The 16,289-nt window shown below is 49.6% G+C and overlaps 1 protein-coding gene across 2 annotated transcripts in view; it reads right to left on the bottom strand.

Annotated features, from left to right (window-relative positions):
* DNMBP (dynamin binding protein) overlaps positions 1-16,289 on the bottom strand; it is a 64,894-nt gene that overhangs the window by 47,496 nt on the left and 1,109 nt on the right. For both annotated transcript variants that reach the window (XR_013622643.1, XM_068108413.2), the window contains exon 2: positions 5,485-5,659. Coding sequence is in view for 1 of the 2 variants with exons in the window: in XM_068108413.2 (XP_067964514.2) it covers positions 5,485-5,629 (145 nt within the window). In the remaining variant the exon portion in view is untranslated. The remainder of the gene's footprint in view (positions 1-5,484; positions 5,660-16,289) is intronic.

Consider the following 16,289-nt stretch of genomic DNA (forward strand, 5'->3'; position numbering starts at 1 on the left):
AGACAATCCCGCCAAGGTTCGAAATACGCCTAGAGTTGAAGCTCGTTTCGGCTATTCATCTGAGGCCGGTCTTCATCGGCCACAGACAGGACAATATTTTTGGACGGTATGAAAGAGGTGATCATACAGGTGATATGAGGAACAGGGAGTGATTGCTACATTCAAGGTGGATTATCTCTGAAGAACATTTGCAAACCTGATAACGATTTAATGATTTGCAGGTGAAATCAACTGATAATGATGATGACTTTAAAGGAATTCTGGAAGACCTTTACAATAAGGTATGTTCTATGTAATGTTGAGGAGTGTTGGAGGGTGAATGGGGTTCCTGTATGAATGGTGAATGGGGGAAACTTTGCCCTCAATTTCTTCACGGCTTTACGGGTTTCAACGAGAATACTGAGGTGTTCAAAACATGACGTAACATTGTTGAAATGGCCAAGACAGACTGCCTGCTGCGATGAGGTAGAGGAGGGTGATGTAGAAGAGTTGCTGGACTCATACCGAGAGGAGCTCTCAAATGAGGACCTTCGACTGCTGGAGAAGGAACGCCAGGTAGACCTTAAACATTATAATTTAAATAAAATACACCACTGTAATAGTAAAAATAGGACAATAACATGAGGATTGAGGGAGCACTCACCCTAACCTCTGCCTCTTGTAATGGGAAATTAGCTTGAATTTACACGTTTTTTATTTAATTAGATTAATGAACAGGATTAAATAATCCATCATTAATGAACAGTACGCACGTCCATCAATTAAAATATTAAATCCTGTTCATTAATCAAATTGCTTCACTACACCCCCAGTGGTGTTTATAATAGAGGACATGGATTTGTCCCCACATTGGAGGAAGACCCTCTCGTGTTCAGGCCGTTGGTGCTCCTATGGTTGGCAGCGAGTGCCCCGGAAGCATTGATGGAAACAGAGTGGCAATCATATGTGTGGGAAAATTACATGCTCAATCAGGGTCGCCCAGATAGCGGAGCACTGGTATGGTTTTCCAGAGGACCTGGGTTCGATTACCGGTCTGGGAATGTAATTTTCCCACATGCATCAATTTAGTTTTTCATTTACAACACTTGCGCATCATTTGCTCTCAGGCTGAAGGCGAGGAGCTTAGCTAAAGAGGATGACATTGGGGACTTCACAACCAGCCCGTCATTGGCCAACAGGTACATGGCACGCCATGATCTGTCGGTTCGACGCCGCACACACATCTCCCAACATGGACCTGATGACACGGCTGATACGACTGCGCACTTCCAGTCCTACATCATCAATGACTATACATTAGTATTTCCATTTTTCGTCCACGACCTGGATCTTCTCACCTCCATCTCCTTGTTTAGACTGGAGTGCCCTAAGGCGTTGCATTGGGCCCAATATTGCTCCTAATCTTCAATGATATTTCTGATTCCTTGGAAAATCCAGCTTATCTTTTTGCTGATGATGCCACCCTCTGCTGTATCATCGCTCATCCTTCAGACAGGCAAGCAGCAGCCTCTTGGCTCTCTGGAGATTTCAAAAGAATCAGAAGCTGGTCCCTTCAGAGGCCATTTTTCCCCGCAAAGCGGGGGTTGGCCTTTTTCGGGCACCGTGGTTGTTGTTGTTTTTGTTGGTCCCCTTTTTGAAGCAATGTTTTACGGCCGGATGTTTATGGTCCAACACTTGTTTTTTACGGTCCAACACTTGGAATATGTCTTTCAACCCCACCAAATACCACAAATCATCCTGTCTCTCCAAAAGGACTGTCTCGCAACCCCTTCCATTCACTTCCTAAACAAACCACTTGAAGAGGTTAAGTCACTCAAACTTTTGGGCTTCACAATCAGCCATGACCTTTCTTGTGTAAACCATATTTCCAAGATAGCCTCCAAATCCAGCCACTGACTGGGCATCCTTCATCATGCAGAGTCTTTCCTTGGCCAATCTGAACTTTTGACAGCCAACAAGTACTGCTCCCCCCTTTGGGCTGGCACTCCTGCCCCACACATTGCCCTTCTTGATGCCATGGAAAGCAATGCCCTCAAAATTATTGGGATTTCCCATGATGAAGCCGAGTGTCTAGACCCGTTACTTTCGCATTGCAGACAGGTGTGTGGCCTCTCTGTATTCTCCCGGCTATTGGTCTTGAACCCTCTGCCCTCTCTTGGCTCTGCAATTCCCAGGTTTCTGCAGGTTGCATACAGTCTGCCAGTAACATTCTCCTTTTTAAACTCCCAACATCCAGGCTCACTGCTCACCTCCACTCATTTGTTCTTGTTTTATCTCGCCTGTGCAACGAACTTCCCCAGTCTGGTTAATCCCATTATTCCTTCCAGGGCTTCAAGACAGTTGTTCAACCACTTCCTCATCCCCATCCATACTCATGATATATTTTACCATGAAGACCCCATTCCCAAGTACTCCCTTTTCCCAGATTATTGCGTTTTTTCCCCCCTCTCCCACACCTCCTTTTGTTTGTTCGTGGTCGCTTGGTTTGTTGCTTTTCTGTTTCATCCCCACTTCCCCCCTCCTATTCTTGCTGTGTTGCAGCTTGTGCGCAGCTAGTTCACACATGTGTGATTCTCTCCCCCCCCCCCCCCCCCCCTCCCTTTGATCCCACTCTCACTTCTACTCCGCTGTTGGTATTTCACCCTTTGCATTTTGTTATATTCCATTCTGCTCTCACTCTTCCATGAGCCTCGACCATGCATATAAAAAACAACAAGTGTGAAGGTGTAGGGTGCTTGCAAAACAAAGGACATCACAAAATTAATGTTGAATTTACTTACCCCAGGATGGAAACAGATCAGAAACTATTACACTAGGTTAAATAATTAATGCCAAGGATACAAAGAAACCTTCTGTGCTCATAACAAAAGATATAAGGGATAAAGAGGTCAATATATTTCCCAAAAGATCCTGCACTGCTGGATCCATAACCTTCTCATAACAAAAAGTGGTGTGATCTGAACCACACTGAATCAAAAGACTTGATGTCGTTGTTAATGAAACTAATTATGGAAAACTAGTGGATAAGCCCATCAAGGATCACTGATGGGATGGTATGGGATTTGATAGAATGGGAGGGCCATAGAACAACAACACCAACAGCAGCAGCAGCAACAATACTGTGATGGTTGGCCTTGAAACACCACCTAATGGAATGTCGAGACGTGATCTGGTGTGGCGAATGCTTATTTAGATGCCATAAGCAGCATTGTAGAATTGTAAGCACTTTGGTAATAATGCATGAAGCAGTGGGAGAGGAGACAGAAAACAGACAAGACACAGATGGACAGGGACAGGGACAATCCTTTTTTAAAATAAATACATCTGATTTCCGATGCTGCGGCATTAATGTTTATTCAACATTTTCTCTGCCAAAACATTATCAAGAAGATAGAACAGCACTCGGTAGAGAGAACACCTCTGCCAGGTTGAACAGTATACATTTTGCATCCCACTAATAGGTCAGATCTGGATCCGGACCTGAACCAAAAGCTAATCGGCTTGTTCTTGTCACTTACCCAAGTGACATCCATAAAGTTTTGTCATAAGTCGTCCACAACTTTTGGAGATATAATGCTATATATCGTTTTTGGCCCTATCACTCAATGGTGAAGAATCACTTGGAGAAATTTTTTTTTTAATCGTATCCGGATTTGGATTTTCACCAAAATTGAATCGATTCGTCCTGGTCACACACCCAACCGGTCCACCAAGTTTTGTCACAGGTCGTGCACAACTTTTTGAGATATTTTGTTCACAAACAAACAAACAAACAGACAGGGGTGAAAACATAACCTCCATACGCATTCGCTGGCAGAGGTAATAAAGATCTGCTAAGCTGGTTAAAGCTTACAACAAGTGATAACAATACTCACAAGTTAAGTCGAACTTCTAACACATTTACTACTTGGGGAAAATCAATGTTGAATCGAGCTCAGCGACCTTGCACTGCAATACACTTGCATTAGCTTGAAATTCAATCATTCCATTTTGCCTGGGATGACAAAGGCCCAAGTGGGTACATGCAAGATGGATGTAGAGCAGATAAAAATAAAATCCAAACAATTAAACGTGGGGACAAAGAAAATTCAGTGTGGAAGATTATGGATTTGGATTATACATTAAGTACATGAACCCATAACACAAAGCTGTAGATCGAAATAATTAAAACTGGAGTGAAGTCGATGATGGTGGACCAATGAGAGCGCGCGGCTACGCATGGTAATGAGGTTATTTAAGGCCAGAGAGGGCGTTGTAAAAAGAGAGCAGTACCAAATCAATAGGATTCAGAAGAGCTGGGTGAAGCAGCAGAGTTGAAAGATGGCAAAAAGTTCCACAAGCAATTCCCCAATATCAAATTTTGAGTAAAAAATGGTTTCCCCATTTTGACACGTGTCACCGCATGTCCCAACCCCTTCTAGGGAAATTAACTGGCGGGGTCAAATCCAAAAAATCATTACATATTTCATAATTCTCCCAATGTTGATTGCACATACTAAGTTTCATTTTAAAATGTTTAAAATGTGCCCGGATTTGCATTTTTCGGTACTTGACCTTTTCACCCCGTCCCAAAACTGACACTGCTCTTACACATTCTTACCATGTGTTGATAATAACTACCAAGTTTATGAGGAGATAGTGTGACGGCCGGATACATATGACAGACGGCGTCACAGTCCCAAGGATCTTTCATGACAGACAGACAGACGGGGCAGATTACAATATTCTCCCGTTTTTTAAGTACTAGGGCATGCCCGTACGTGGGTGCCCGTTCCTTGCCAAAAAAAAAAAAAAACGCTACCCGTACGCTCTACCCCGCCCGTACGCCCGTAAACAAAAAAAACAACGCTCTTCGCTTCCGCCCTTCGCTCTGACTGAATTGGGAGAAATAATGCGCATAAGAAATCGAGAAATTATTATTTTCTCCGGAAGAAATCGAATTACGAACCGTAATGGCGCACGCGCTCGGCTCGGCTCGCTCTCACATCGGCCACGCCTACGCAACAACGCGTTCTGTGATTGGCTGCCGGAAGTGAAGTCTTCACTGTCCGGAAGGTCGCAAATCGCAGTTACGATGAATCGCAAATTAGTTTTAATTAGTTTTAAAACATAGTTTAACGCCAACATAGTTTGCCAACGTGAAATAAATGAATACGCTCTCAAATGTGCCGTCCGAGGCAGAGTCTGTTCGCCACGTTCGGCACACGTGATAGCTCGCTGCTCTCTGATTGGTTGAATCGTTTTTTGGACATAGCTCGGTAACTACTTCTCCGATTAATATGAAACCTTGAAAAGGCACATCCTCGGGTCCCCAGCAATATACCTGGCAAGTTTAAAGTATATCGGACCCGTGGTTGTCGAGAAACAGCGGTCACAGACATACAGACATACATACATACATACATACATACATACATACATACATACACACAGAGATTACTGGAATTATAGATAGATGTGGATAATAAATGACATGAGGTTTACCAGCAACTCCATCTTTCTTTCCCAGAATCCAGAATTCGTCGATAATTTGCAGAACAAAAGCGAGATCTCCCGAGAAGAGGCAAAGCTCCTCGGGAACGCTGGGCAGGAAGTCGAACACGGCACGCACGAGGCTGCCCGCTTCCATGCTGGGCTCTCTCTGTTCTGGTCATTCAGTCTGAAGCACAGCAATGAGGTGAAGACCAGAAAATCAATGAAAAAAAACATCAGGACAATTTTACAAACTATCAATAACCAACTTTAAAATAGTTTTCATAAACATCAATATGCTTGCCTGATGGGTGATTCCACAATATCCCAGAATGCAATGCAATCTGGTCTTTTTATTTTCTTTTACTTGCTCTATCCCTTAGTCAAAATAATCTGCAATAATTTAATCTTGAAGGAGTTGACTTTGTAATGGAATACCATGATCCAAGTCAGCTGCAAGCTGCAAAATCTGTAGTTCGAACCATAATAACAAACCCAAATGATAAGAGTGTAAGAATGTCCACCATGCTGTGGTTTAATCCAGCTCTGATGGAAACTCGGCGTTTGGTTTGGTGTATCCTCTATAATGTACAATCTCTCATTTATCGCTTGGATAAACTTCAGGTACTTGTCACCAAAATGGTAAAATGGCAACTGTCACACAAACCCCCAAAAAGGCCAAACCTCTGATAAAGAAGACCTTTTCCCAAACTGCCTCTCAAAAGTAAATCTCATCAGGTACAAGAGGATTTCCATTTTCGATGTGGTCTCCTAGCGCTTTATCCTGGGAGTGTGTTTTGGAGCAACCCTGAAGAACTGAATACCAGCCCTTTGTGAAATGGACTTAAACACTGATTATATTTGTAATTATCTATCTATCTATTATAACAAAAGGCAGTGTGTGTGTATGTGTCAGTGTGTGTGTCAGTGTGTCAGTGTGTGTGTGTGTCAGTGTGTGTGTGTGTCAGTGTGTGTGTGTGTGTGTGTGTGTGTGTCAGTGTGTGTGTGTGTGTGTGTGTGTGTGTCAGTGTGTGTGTGTGTGTGTGTGTGTGTGTGTATCAGTGTGTGTGTGTGTGTGTTTGTGTGTGTGTGTGTGTGTGTGTCAGTCAGTGTGTGTGTGTGTGTGTGTCAGTCAGTGTGTGTGTGCCAGTCAGTGTGTGTGTGCCAGTCAGTGTGTATGTGTCAGTCAGTGTGTGTGTGTCGGTGTGTGTATCAGTGTGTGTGTGTGTGTGTGTGTGTGTCAGTGTGTGTGTGACTGTGTGTGTGTGTGTGTGTGTGTGTCAGTGTGTCAGTGTGTGTGTGTCAGTGTGTGTGTGTGTGTCAGTGTGTGTGTGGTGTGTGTGTGTGTGTGTGTGTGTGTGTGTGTGTGTGTGTGTGTGTGTGTGTGTGTCAGTGTGTGTGTGTGTGTCAGTGTGTGTGTGTGCACGACTGTGTGTAATTGTTGACAAATTGCTTCCCTCGCCGCTAATCCTCCATAGGGAAAGTCTCCTTTCTTGGACTGCATTACATATTCCAAACAATTCATCAAATGTAATTCATAACTTTGTGTGTATGGTAATCCTCTGTGTTGTGTTGAGTTTTGTGCACACATCATTTTGATGGGCATTTCCCCTCGTGCAAAAGAAAAAAATTCATGTTGTGGCGGACACAAAAGCCCACTGGCGTGGTGACATCATTCCACGCACCAAGTGGGCGGTGGCCACGCCCGAGGGGTAGGCGTGGCCTCATGATATACACCGGGCGACCAGCCCGGAAGTGTGACAGTGTAGTCTTACAATAAAGACGTTTATATGTTACCGCTTGTCCGCTTCCTCCTTGCTCACAAGCAGCGCGCGTAACGCCGCGCTTTACTGGTGACCCTCGACGTTGGATCTGCCGGAGCGATCCTTCCACACGCGACGCCATCGCCATGGCCGCCTTCGTCAAACTTCCGGAATTTTGGGAGGCTCAGGCCGAAGTCTGGTTCGTCCAGGCCGAAGCCCAATTTCAGCTTCGGCACCTCACCGGCGATGACACGCGCTACTGCCACGTCGTCGCCTCCCTCGGGCCCGGCACGGCCGCTCGAGTTGTGTCCGTCCTTCGCCACCCACCGGACGGCCACAAGTACGAGGCACTCAAGCGGCTACTCCTAGCCACGTTCAGCCTCACGGACGACGCACGGGCCGACCGCCTCCTGGATCTCCCCGAGCTCGGTGAGACGCGCCCGTCGGTCCGAATGGACCATATGCTGTCACTGTTGGGCGACGAAGCCCCCGGTTCGCTATTCCGGGCGCTTTTCCGTCGCCAACTTCCAGCGCAGGTTCGCCTCGCGTTGGCCGGGACCGGGCTAAAGGAACCCCGAGCATTGGCGGCCGAGGCGGACAAGTACTTCGCCGCTTCGGACACGCGGGCGAGCGTTGGCGTGGCCGTCACGGCCTTCGACGCTGATGTTCCACAGCATCATCTTCTACAGCACGCTGATGTTCCACAGCATCATCTTCTACAGCACGCTGATGTTCCACAGCATCATCTTCTACAGCACGCTGATGTTCCACAGCATCATCTTCTACAGCACGCTGTGGTTCAGCAGCATGCTGATACGCACCTCGTGAACGCCGCCACGCCCCGCCCACCGCCGCGGTGAAAACCGCCACCGCGGGGAAACCCGTCGACTCCACCGGCCTGGCGGAGCCAGCCGCGCTCCTCCAGCTCCACCACCTGGTGCTGGTTCCACGCCAAGTTCGGCCACGAAGCTCGGCGGTGTCATCCGCCGTGCTCCTTCAACGGGTCGGGAAACGCCCGGGCCGGCGCTCAATTGTGGCGATGAGCACCGGCCGTTCGAGCAGCCTGCTGTTCATAACGGACACCTTCTCCGGGCGCCGTTACCTGTGCGACACGGGAGCACAGGTGAGTGTCATTCCCGCCGGCACGTCAGACAAGCACGCCGCGGGTGGGGGCCCCGCACTGCTTGCCGCGAACGGGACGCCCATCCGTACGTACGGAAAACGCTGCCTCTCTCTGCGGTTTGGAGGGCAGGTTTTCCGATGGACGTTCGTCACCGCCGACGTGCCCATGGCACTGCTTGGCGCGGACTTCCTGTGCGCTAATGGGCTCCTGGTCGACGTCAAGCGCAGACGGCTTGTCCAGGCCGAGACGTTCAGCTCGCTCGCATGTGCGTTGCCAAGCTCAACGAGCGGCTTGCCGAACGATTCGGTTCCGGCCACGTTGGTCTGTACGCTTCCGGCAGCGGACGCATTCACCCGCCTCCTCGCCGGCTTCCCGGCCCTCACGCGGCCCACCTTCTCGGCGGGGGCCGTCAAGCACGGGGTGGCCCATCACATCCCCACCGTCGGGCCACCGGTCTACGCCCGGGCACGCCGCCTCGAGCCGACGAAGCTGGCGGTGGCAAAAGCGGAGTTCGCTACCCTGGAGCGACTCGGCATCGTTCGGCGCTCAGAGAGCGCTTGGGCGTCGCCGCTGCACATCGTGCCGAAGCCCGGCGGGGGATGGCGACCGTGCGGGGACTATCGCCGTCTCAATGACGCCTCGACTCCCGACCGCTACCCCGTCCCCCACATTCAGGACTTTTCCGCCCGTTTGGCGGGCAGGTCCTTCTTCTCGAAGGTGGACCTCATACGCGGCTACCATCAGGTCCCCGTCAGGCCGGAGGACGTCCCGAAGACGGCGGTCATCACGCCATTCGGACTCTTCGAGTTCCTGCGCATGCCCTTCGGTCTGAAGAATGCGGCTCAGGCGTTCCAGCGACTGATGGACAGCGTCCTGCGCGACTTGGATTTTGTCTACGTCTACCTGGACGATATCCTCGTCGCCAGCGCGTCCCGCGAAGAGCACCTACGCCACCTCCGCACGCTCTTCGAACGCCTGGGCCAGCATGGCCTGATTGTGAACCCCGCAAAGTGCCGGTTCGGCGCCGCCACATTCGATTTTCTGGGGCACCGTGTCACCAGGCACGGAGCCGTCCCCCTGCCGGCCAAGGTGGAGGCGGTGAAGGGGTTTCCGCGCCCCCGCACGATCAGAGGGCTGCAGGAGTTCCTGGGCATGGTGAACTTTTACCATCGGTTCCTGCCCCATATCGCCCAGCTCCTGCGCCCCCTGCACGAAGCTCTCCGAGGTAAGCCGGGCAAAGGCGACGTTACCTGGACCGAGCAGATGGACACGGCGTTCACGGGCGCGAAGCTCGCTTTGGCTAACGCCACCATGCTCGCGCACCCGGCGCCCGATGCACCGATCGCCCTCACCACCGATGCCTCGGACTACGCGGTGGGCGCGGTGCACGAGCAATGGGTGCGTGGAGCTTGGCAACCGCTGGCGTTCTTTAGCCGGCAGCTTCGCCCGCCCGAACGCCGTTACAGTACCTTCGACCGCGAGTTGCTCGGACTTCACTTGGCGGTCAGGCACTTCCGCCATCTGCTCGAGGGCCGGGCGTTCACTGCCTTCGTCGACCACAAGCCGCTGATCTTCGCGATGGGCAAGGTCACCGAGCCGTGGTCGGCCCGGCAGCAGCGTCACCTCTCGGCCATGTCCGAGTACACGACGGACATCCAGCACGTCGCGGGGAAGGACAACCCGGTTGCGGATTGCCTTTCCCGGGCCGTCGCCCACGCAGTCCACCTCGGCATCGACTATGCCCGGATGGCAGCGGACCAGGCCGCTGACCCCGACGTCCAGGCCTTGCGGACCGCCGTCACGGGCCTCCGCGTCACCGAGGTGCCGTTCGACGGCGCGGGCGCGGCCCTCTTGTGCGACGTCTCCCTCGGGCGTCCTCGCCCCATTGTGCCCGCGGGCTGGCAGCGCCAGGTGTTTGACGCCATCCACGGCCTGTCCCACCCGGGCGCGAGGGCCTCCCAAAGGCTGATCGCCGACAAGTTCGTCTGGCATGGCCTCCGGAAGGCCGTCCGCGGCTGGGCCAGGACATGCCTCGCGTGCCAGCGCGCCAAGGTGCACCGGCACACCCAGGCCCCGTTGGCCCCGTTCACGGTGCCGGAACGCCGGTTTGACCACGTCCACGTGGACCTGGTGGGACCTCTGCCCCCCTCGCGGGGTTTCACCCACGTCCTCACCATGGTGGACCGCACCACCCGGTGGCCGGAGGCCGTGCCCTTGGCATCGACAACGGCGGCCGATGTCGCGCAGGCTTTCATCGCCACCTGGGTCGCCCGGTTCGGCGCCCCCTCAGACATCTCATCCGACCGCGGCCCCCAGTTCACCTCGGAGCTCTGGGGGGCGGTTGCGCAGGGGCTCGGGGTCCGGCTGCACCGAACCACGGCTTACCACCCCCAGGCTAACGGCCTGTGTGAGCGATTTCACCGCTCATTGAAGGCCGCGCTCCGGGCCACCCTCCGCGACGGCGGCTGGGTCGACAGGCTCCCCTGGGTCCTGCTGGGCCTCCGGACGGCGCCCAAGGAGGACCTGCGCGCATCCGCGGCGGAGTTGGTCTTCGGGCAACCGCTGCGGGTGCCGGGCGAGTTCCTCCCCGACTCCACGGCACCATGGTCCGCGGCACAGCAGCGCTCCGCTCTGCAAGAGACCGCCCAGAGGTTCGCCACGGTGCCAACGGCATGCCACGGGCACCCACCGACGCACGTCGCCCCGGAGCTTCGCACGGCGGAGTACGTCTTCGTCCGCCACGATGCCCATCGGACACCACTGCGGCCCCCGTACGACGGGCCTTTCCGCGTGCTGGAGACCGGGGCGAAGCACTTCACCCTGGACATCGGCGGTACTCCTGACCGCGTTTCGGTAGACCGCCTCAAGCCGGCCCACCTCGATGTGGACCATCCACCGCCAGTGGCCCGACCCCCACGTCGGGGCCGCCCTCCTGCGGGCAGACCCCCGGCACCGCCCAGCCCCGCCGCCACGGCGCCCCCCGGTCCTGCACCCATCCCAGGGGCAGCCAGGGGCATCCCACCTGGTATCCTGCACCCCGGACGCCGCCGATCGCCAGGGGGCGCTTCGGCCGGGTCATTCGACTGCCCCACAAACTGGCCCTCCAGGTGCGCGGGAATTCTGGGGGGGCGCGTGTGGCGGACACAAAAGCCCACTGGCGTGGTGACATCATTCCACGCACCAAGTGGGCGGTGGCCACGCCCGAGGGGTAGGCGTGGCCTCATGATATACACCGGGCGACCAGCCCGGAAGTGTGACAGTGTAGTCTTACAATAAAGACGTTTATATGTTACCGCTTGTCCGCTTCCTCCTTGCTCACAAGCAGCGCGCGTAACGCCGCGCTTTAATGTCATATTTGACCATTTTTGCAATTATCAATCAAAATCCTTTTGAGGTTAAATATTCGACGTCGACCGATATATATGCCTCTGCTTACATTACATCATTATATATACTTGTACCACATTTAATTTAAATCCCTTCAGCTGTTCTCAAGTTATTCACATTTTTACCTGACATGACCTCTGACCTTTCATCTGTTGATTCCATAACCCAATCACCTCATCTTTGCATCATACATACTAATACCAAGTTTGTTCAAAATCTCATCACTTGTTCACAAGTTGGCGCGGCAAAATAATTTTTACTTAACATGAATGAATGAATGAATGAATGATCGTTTAAGGCCATTTTTTTGTGTTTGTTTTGTGTGGTCTGAATGAATGAATGAATGAATGAATGATCGTTTTAAGGCCATTTTTTCCCTGCTAGAGTGGGGGGTTAGCCTTGCGGGCCCCATGACAATCATGGTTCCCTGTTTGAGGCAATGTTTTTATGGCCGGATGCCCTTCTTGACGCCAACCCTTGGTCACGCTCTTACGATGTGCAGGGACAATGTGTGAAATTGGGGCATATAGTTACCAGCCATTTGGGCTGGTAACTTTTGAGTTACCAGCCCGAAGAAAAAGTTACCAGCCCGAAGAACTGAGATGAAAATAAGGACTCAAATTGGTGCATTTTAGGAGTGTTCAGGAATAAACTCCCTAAAAACCTAATAGCAACTATAGGTCTTCTCGAATAATTAAATAAAAAAACACGTGAATAATATTTTCATGACACCAAATACGTTTTATTGTCAGAAAAGTGAGGAAATTTTATAAAAAGTTTGTGCATAGATCGATCAACATGTGCAGGACAGTCACAGTTGATAACTTGATGGTGAGTTAAAGTAATACAAAGTTGAGAAAAACTTGAGGTCTAGTAGTCGGTCTATGATCTATCACATTTCTTGTTAGTTTTACATATCTTCCACGGCAGCCTGTAAGTCCTCAATGTCATCCAGAACCACGTCTTCGCAGTCAGTGTCAAGGCCGGACTCATAATCCGACTGTTTGTCAGCTGCTGATATTGGCTCCGGCAGACCAGCTCCATCAGGTTCACCACCTGCAACAGCAGCAGCATCTATCTCCGTGACCTGATCCCGCACCAGCTCTGGCAACAAGCTGGCCCCTGCTCCGCTCCGGGTGAAGTTGGGCCTTCTCGTTCTCTTGGAACAGCTGTTCCAGAAGTTGATTGCTGGCTTAGGCTCAAAGTCGGTGATGTCTGCAGATTCTAGTTGGATGCAGAGCAAATCCGACATTGTTGTTGACTTGAGCCTGTTCCTGAGATCATTCTTCATTATCTTCATTTGTGAGAATCCTCGCTCACATTCGGCCGAGCTGGCTGGCAGTGTCAATATCAGGTCAATGACTGCCAGGATGTTGGGGCACACGGGCTGATAGGAGTCATTCACCTCTGGCCACTGCAGATCTGTGATTTTCCGACTGTTAAATAAATAACTGTTAAATTTGAGGGAAACATGCATTTTCAACAGAAAAAGTCGATTTTAGATGAAAGTGTAGGGCAAAATCAATCCAGACCACCGGGCTGGCAACTCAATAAAGATACCAGCCTGGGACAAAAGTTACCAGCCACGGGCTGTCGGGCTGGCGTTAATTTCGCACACTGCGCAGGGATACGGTGTACCTATTCTAAATCGGGGTACACACCAGGAAACTTAACATAACCTACTTAACATAACCTCTGATATTTGACCTATTGACCCCAAAATCAAATCAGTTTATCTTTGCATCATAATATATAATTATACCATGAGGTTGGTGAAAATCCCATGACTGGTTCACAAGTTAGCTCAGTCACAGAATTTTTACCTGATGGGACACGTCTGACATTTGACCTTTGACGTCTTCACCCCCCAAAATCTAATCAGTTGATCTTTACATCATAATACATACTTGTACAAACTTTGTTCAGAATCCCATCACTGGATCACAAGTTATCGTGGTAACAGGATTTTTACCGAACATGACCTCTGACCTTTTTCCTTGTGACCCAAAAATCTAATCAGTTCATCTTTACCTCAATATATATACATACCTGCACCAAGTTTGACTTCGATCCATTCAGCCGGTCTCACGTTATCACAGTAATGAAAACTTCTCATGGACGGACAACACGAAAACATAATTCGTCCAGCAACTTCGTCGGCGGAGGCGTAAAAATACGATAAATATCCAAATTATTATACATCTGGCAAGTGACAGCTCTGCCCGACTCTCGAGGTTCCGCCCACCCTCAAGCACTTTCAAAATGACGTAATCTCCATCCTTGAATGAACAGCCTCGAGATTATCTCATTTTACACAATGGACAGAGAAGTTGTTGAAAATGAGAAAACGATATTTAATAATTTCCTCCATGCAAACCCATTCAATTCGGATACGAGAAATAGAGCAATGGTTGTGAAGGTTATGCACCAAAACGAGCTCTATGAGGTTTCACCACAGCTATACAAAGCTGCAAAGATTCCAGCCACAGTTCCAGCCAGAGAGATCCTGCATTACATAAAGACGTGTAAAAACACATCTCCGCACCACAATGGGACAGGTATGCCACAAGAATAAATATTGCTTTCATCACCAACGAACGTGCCTATGCAAACAGAACAATTGAACATGACATGAAAAGGATTATTGACATATTTGGTCACAGGAAGTCATCCTTTTTCTTCTTCTTCTGAAGGATCAATTCCTTTTGATCATTCTCGTTTTTAAATTTTGTGACTTTAATCATTCATGTGACATGCGTTTTTTAATGACTTGTTCTATGGCTCATAGTAGAGCGCACACACGCACACACACACACACACACACACACACACAAACAATGCATCCCAAGAATGTATCTGCCGAGACGAGAAAGAGGTAGCAGCCTATGGCGCTCAACCAAATGTACAGAACGACAACTGTAAGATTTTCTGAATGTAAAAAGTGAAATAGACTACTAAATCCAACCAATTTGTAAGCAACCACGAAAACAATAAACCAGAGAAGGGATCCCCAACCCACCTAGCAAAAAAATTCTAAAGGCAGGTGCAAATGTAAGACGTCACAAAAGAAACCGAAACGAGTACAGCCCCAACAACTGCAAAAAAGAAAGAATAAATAAATAAATATCAACAGATGTACACCGACAACTGGGAAAACAAGAGCAGGAAGGTATATTTGAAAAAAATGAGCGACAGATAGGGAGTAGACAAAGAAGGCTCTTTAGAATGACTAAGAAGAGGTCAGTTCAACTGAAATGGAGAACGAATCATTATAAATGCCCAAGACCAAGGACATTACACCAATGGCTTTAAGAAAATGGCAGGACTGAGTCAATTGGATAAGTGTGGGTTCGGCAAGGTAGAAACAGAAAGTACGAGCCACCTATCAGGATGTCAAAAAAAACTCATGTCAGAACAGCTGTACACCCAAAAGCACAACAAGGTCGAGGAATCCACGAGCACATCTGCAAGAGTGTCAATACTCCAGTTCCAGAAAACTCATGGAAACATGAACCAAAAGCAATCACTGAAAACAAGGCAGTAATGCTCACATATGACCTGATGATCCCATCCAGTGTGAACATAGAAAACAAAGCACTGTGACCAAATATAGTACACAAAAACAAAATGGACAAGACAGCATTTCTGATTTAGATATCAGTACCCAGAGATTTTGGCCTCCTGGTAAATAATGCAAAAATCAAGAAAAAGGTCAAATACCAAGCCCTCACAAAATAAAAATATCCTGGAAGCTGAAGAGTGCCAAAATTGTACTAGTGATTAATGGAGCAACGGGAATAACCACCGTTTAGAACGGTTTAGAACTTTAGAACTGATATCTAAATGGAGCAACGGGAATGATAAAAAGAAACTCACAGAGATCTTTAAAACCATCCCTGCAAATATTACAACAAACTAAATGCAATTGGAAGCTGTCCGAGGCTCAGTGACGATCCTCAAAAGAGCCTTCAGAACAAAATTTTGAGAATAAGAAAACCTCACAAACTGGCTCATCAATCACAATCCCTTACTGAAATGGAGGTAGATACTTCGAGACCTGGGAGGACTCCGTTCTACCTTCTGAAACCCGCATATGGAGACGACGACCACGACGACGACCACCACCACACCGAGCAACCGACACCGACACCGACACACACACACACACACACACACACACACACACACACACACACACACACACACACACACACACACACACACACACACACACACACACACACACACACACACACACACACACACACACACACACACACACACCTTGAGAGAAGTACATATGTGGAGTACATCTGCATGCCAGTGAAGTGTACATTCGGGCAAATCTGAAGCCACCTCCCCCACTGGCCAAAAATTGGGTCGCGAGTCCTGAAGCTCACCTGGATCAGGTGCAACAGTCACTCCAACCCCCCCACGGACCCCCTCACAGAACACAGTTTCGGAAAGAGAACAAATACCTTTTTTTTGGGCGGGGGTCACAACACCCCCGTAAACCCCATCATGACTGCAGATTTTAATACAGT

The sequence above is a fragment of the Myxine glutinosa genome, chromosome 2, assembly GCF_964187855.1.
Source record: "Myxine glutinosa chromosome 2, kmMyxGlut1.1, whole genome shotgun sequence".
In the NCBI taxonomy this organism is placed as follows: Eukaryota; Metazoa; Chordata; class Myxini; order Myxiniformes; family Myxinidae; genus Myxine; species Myxine glutinosa.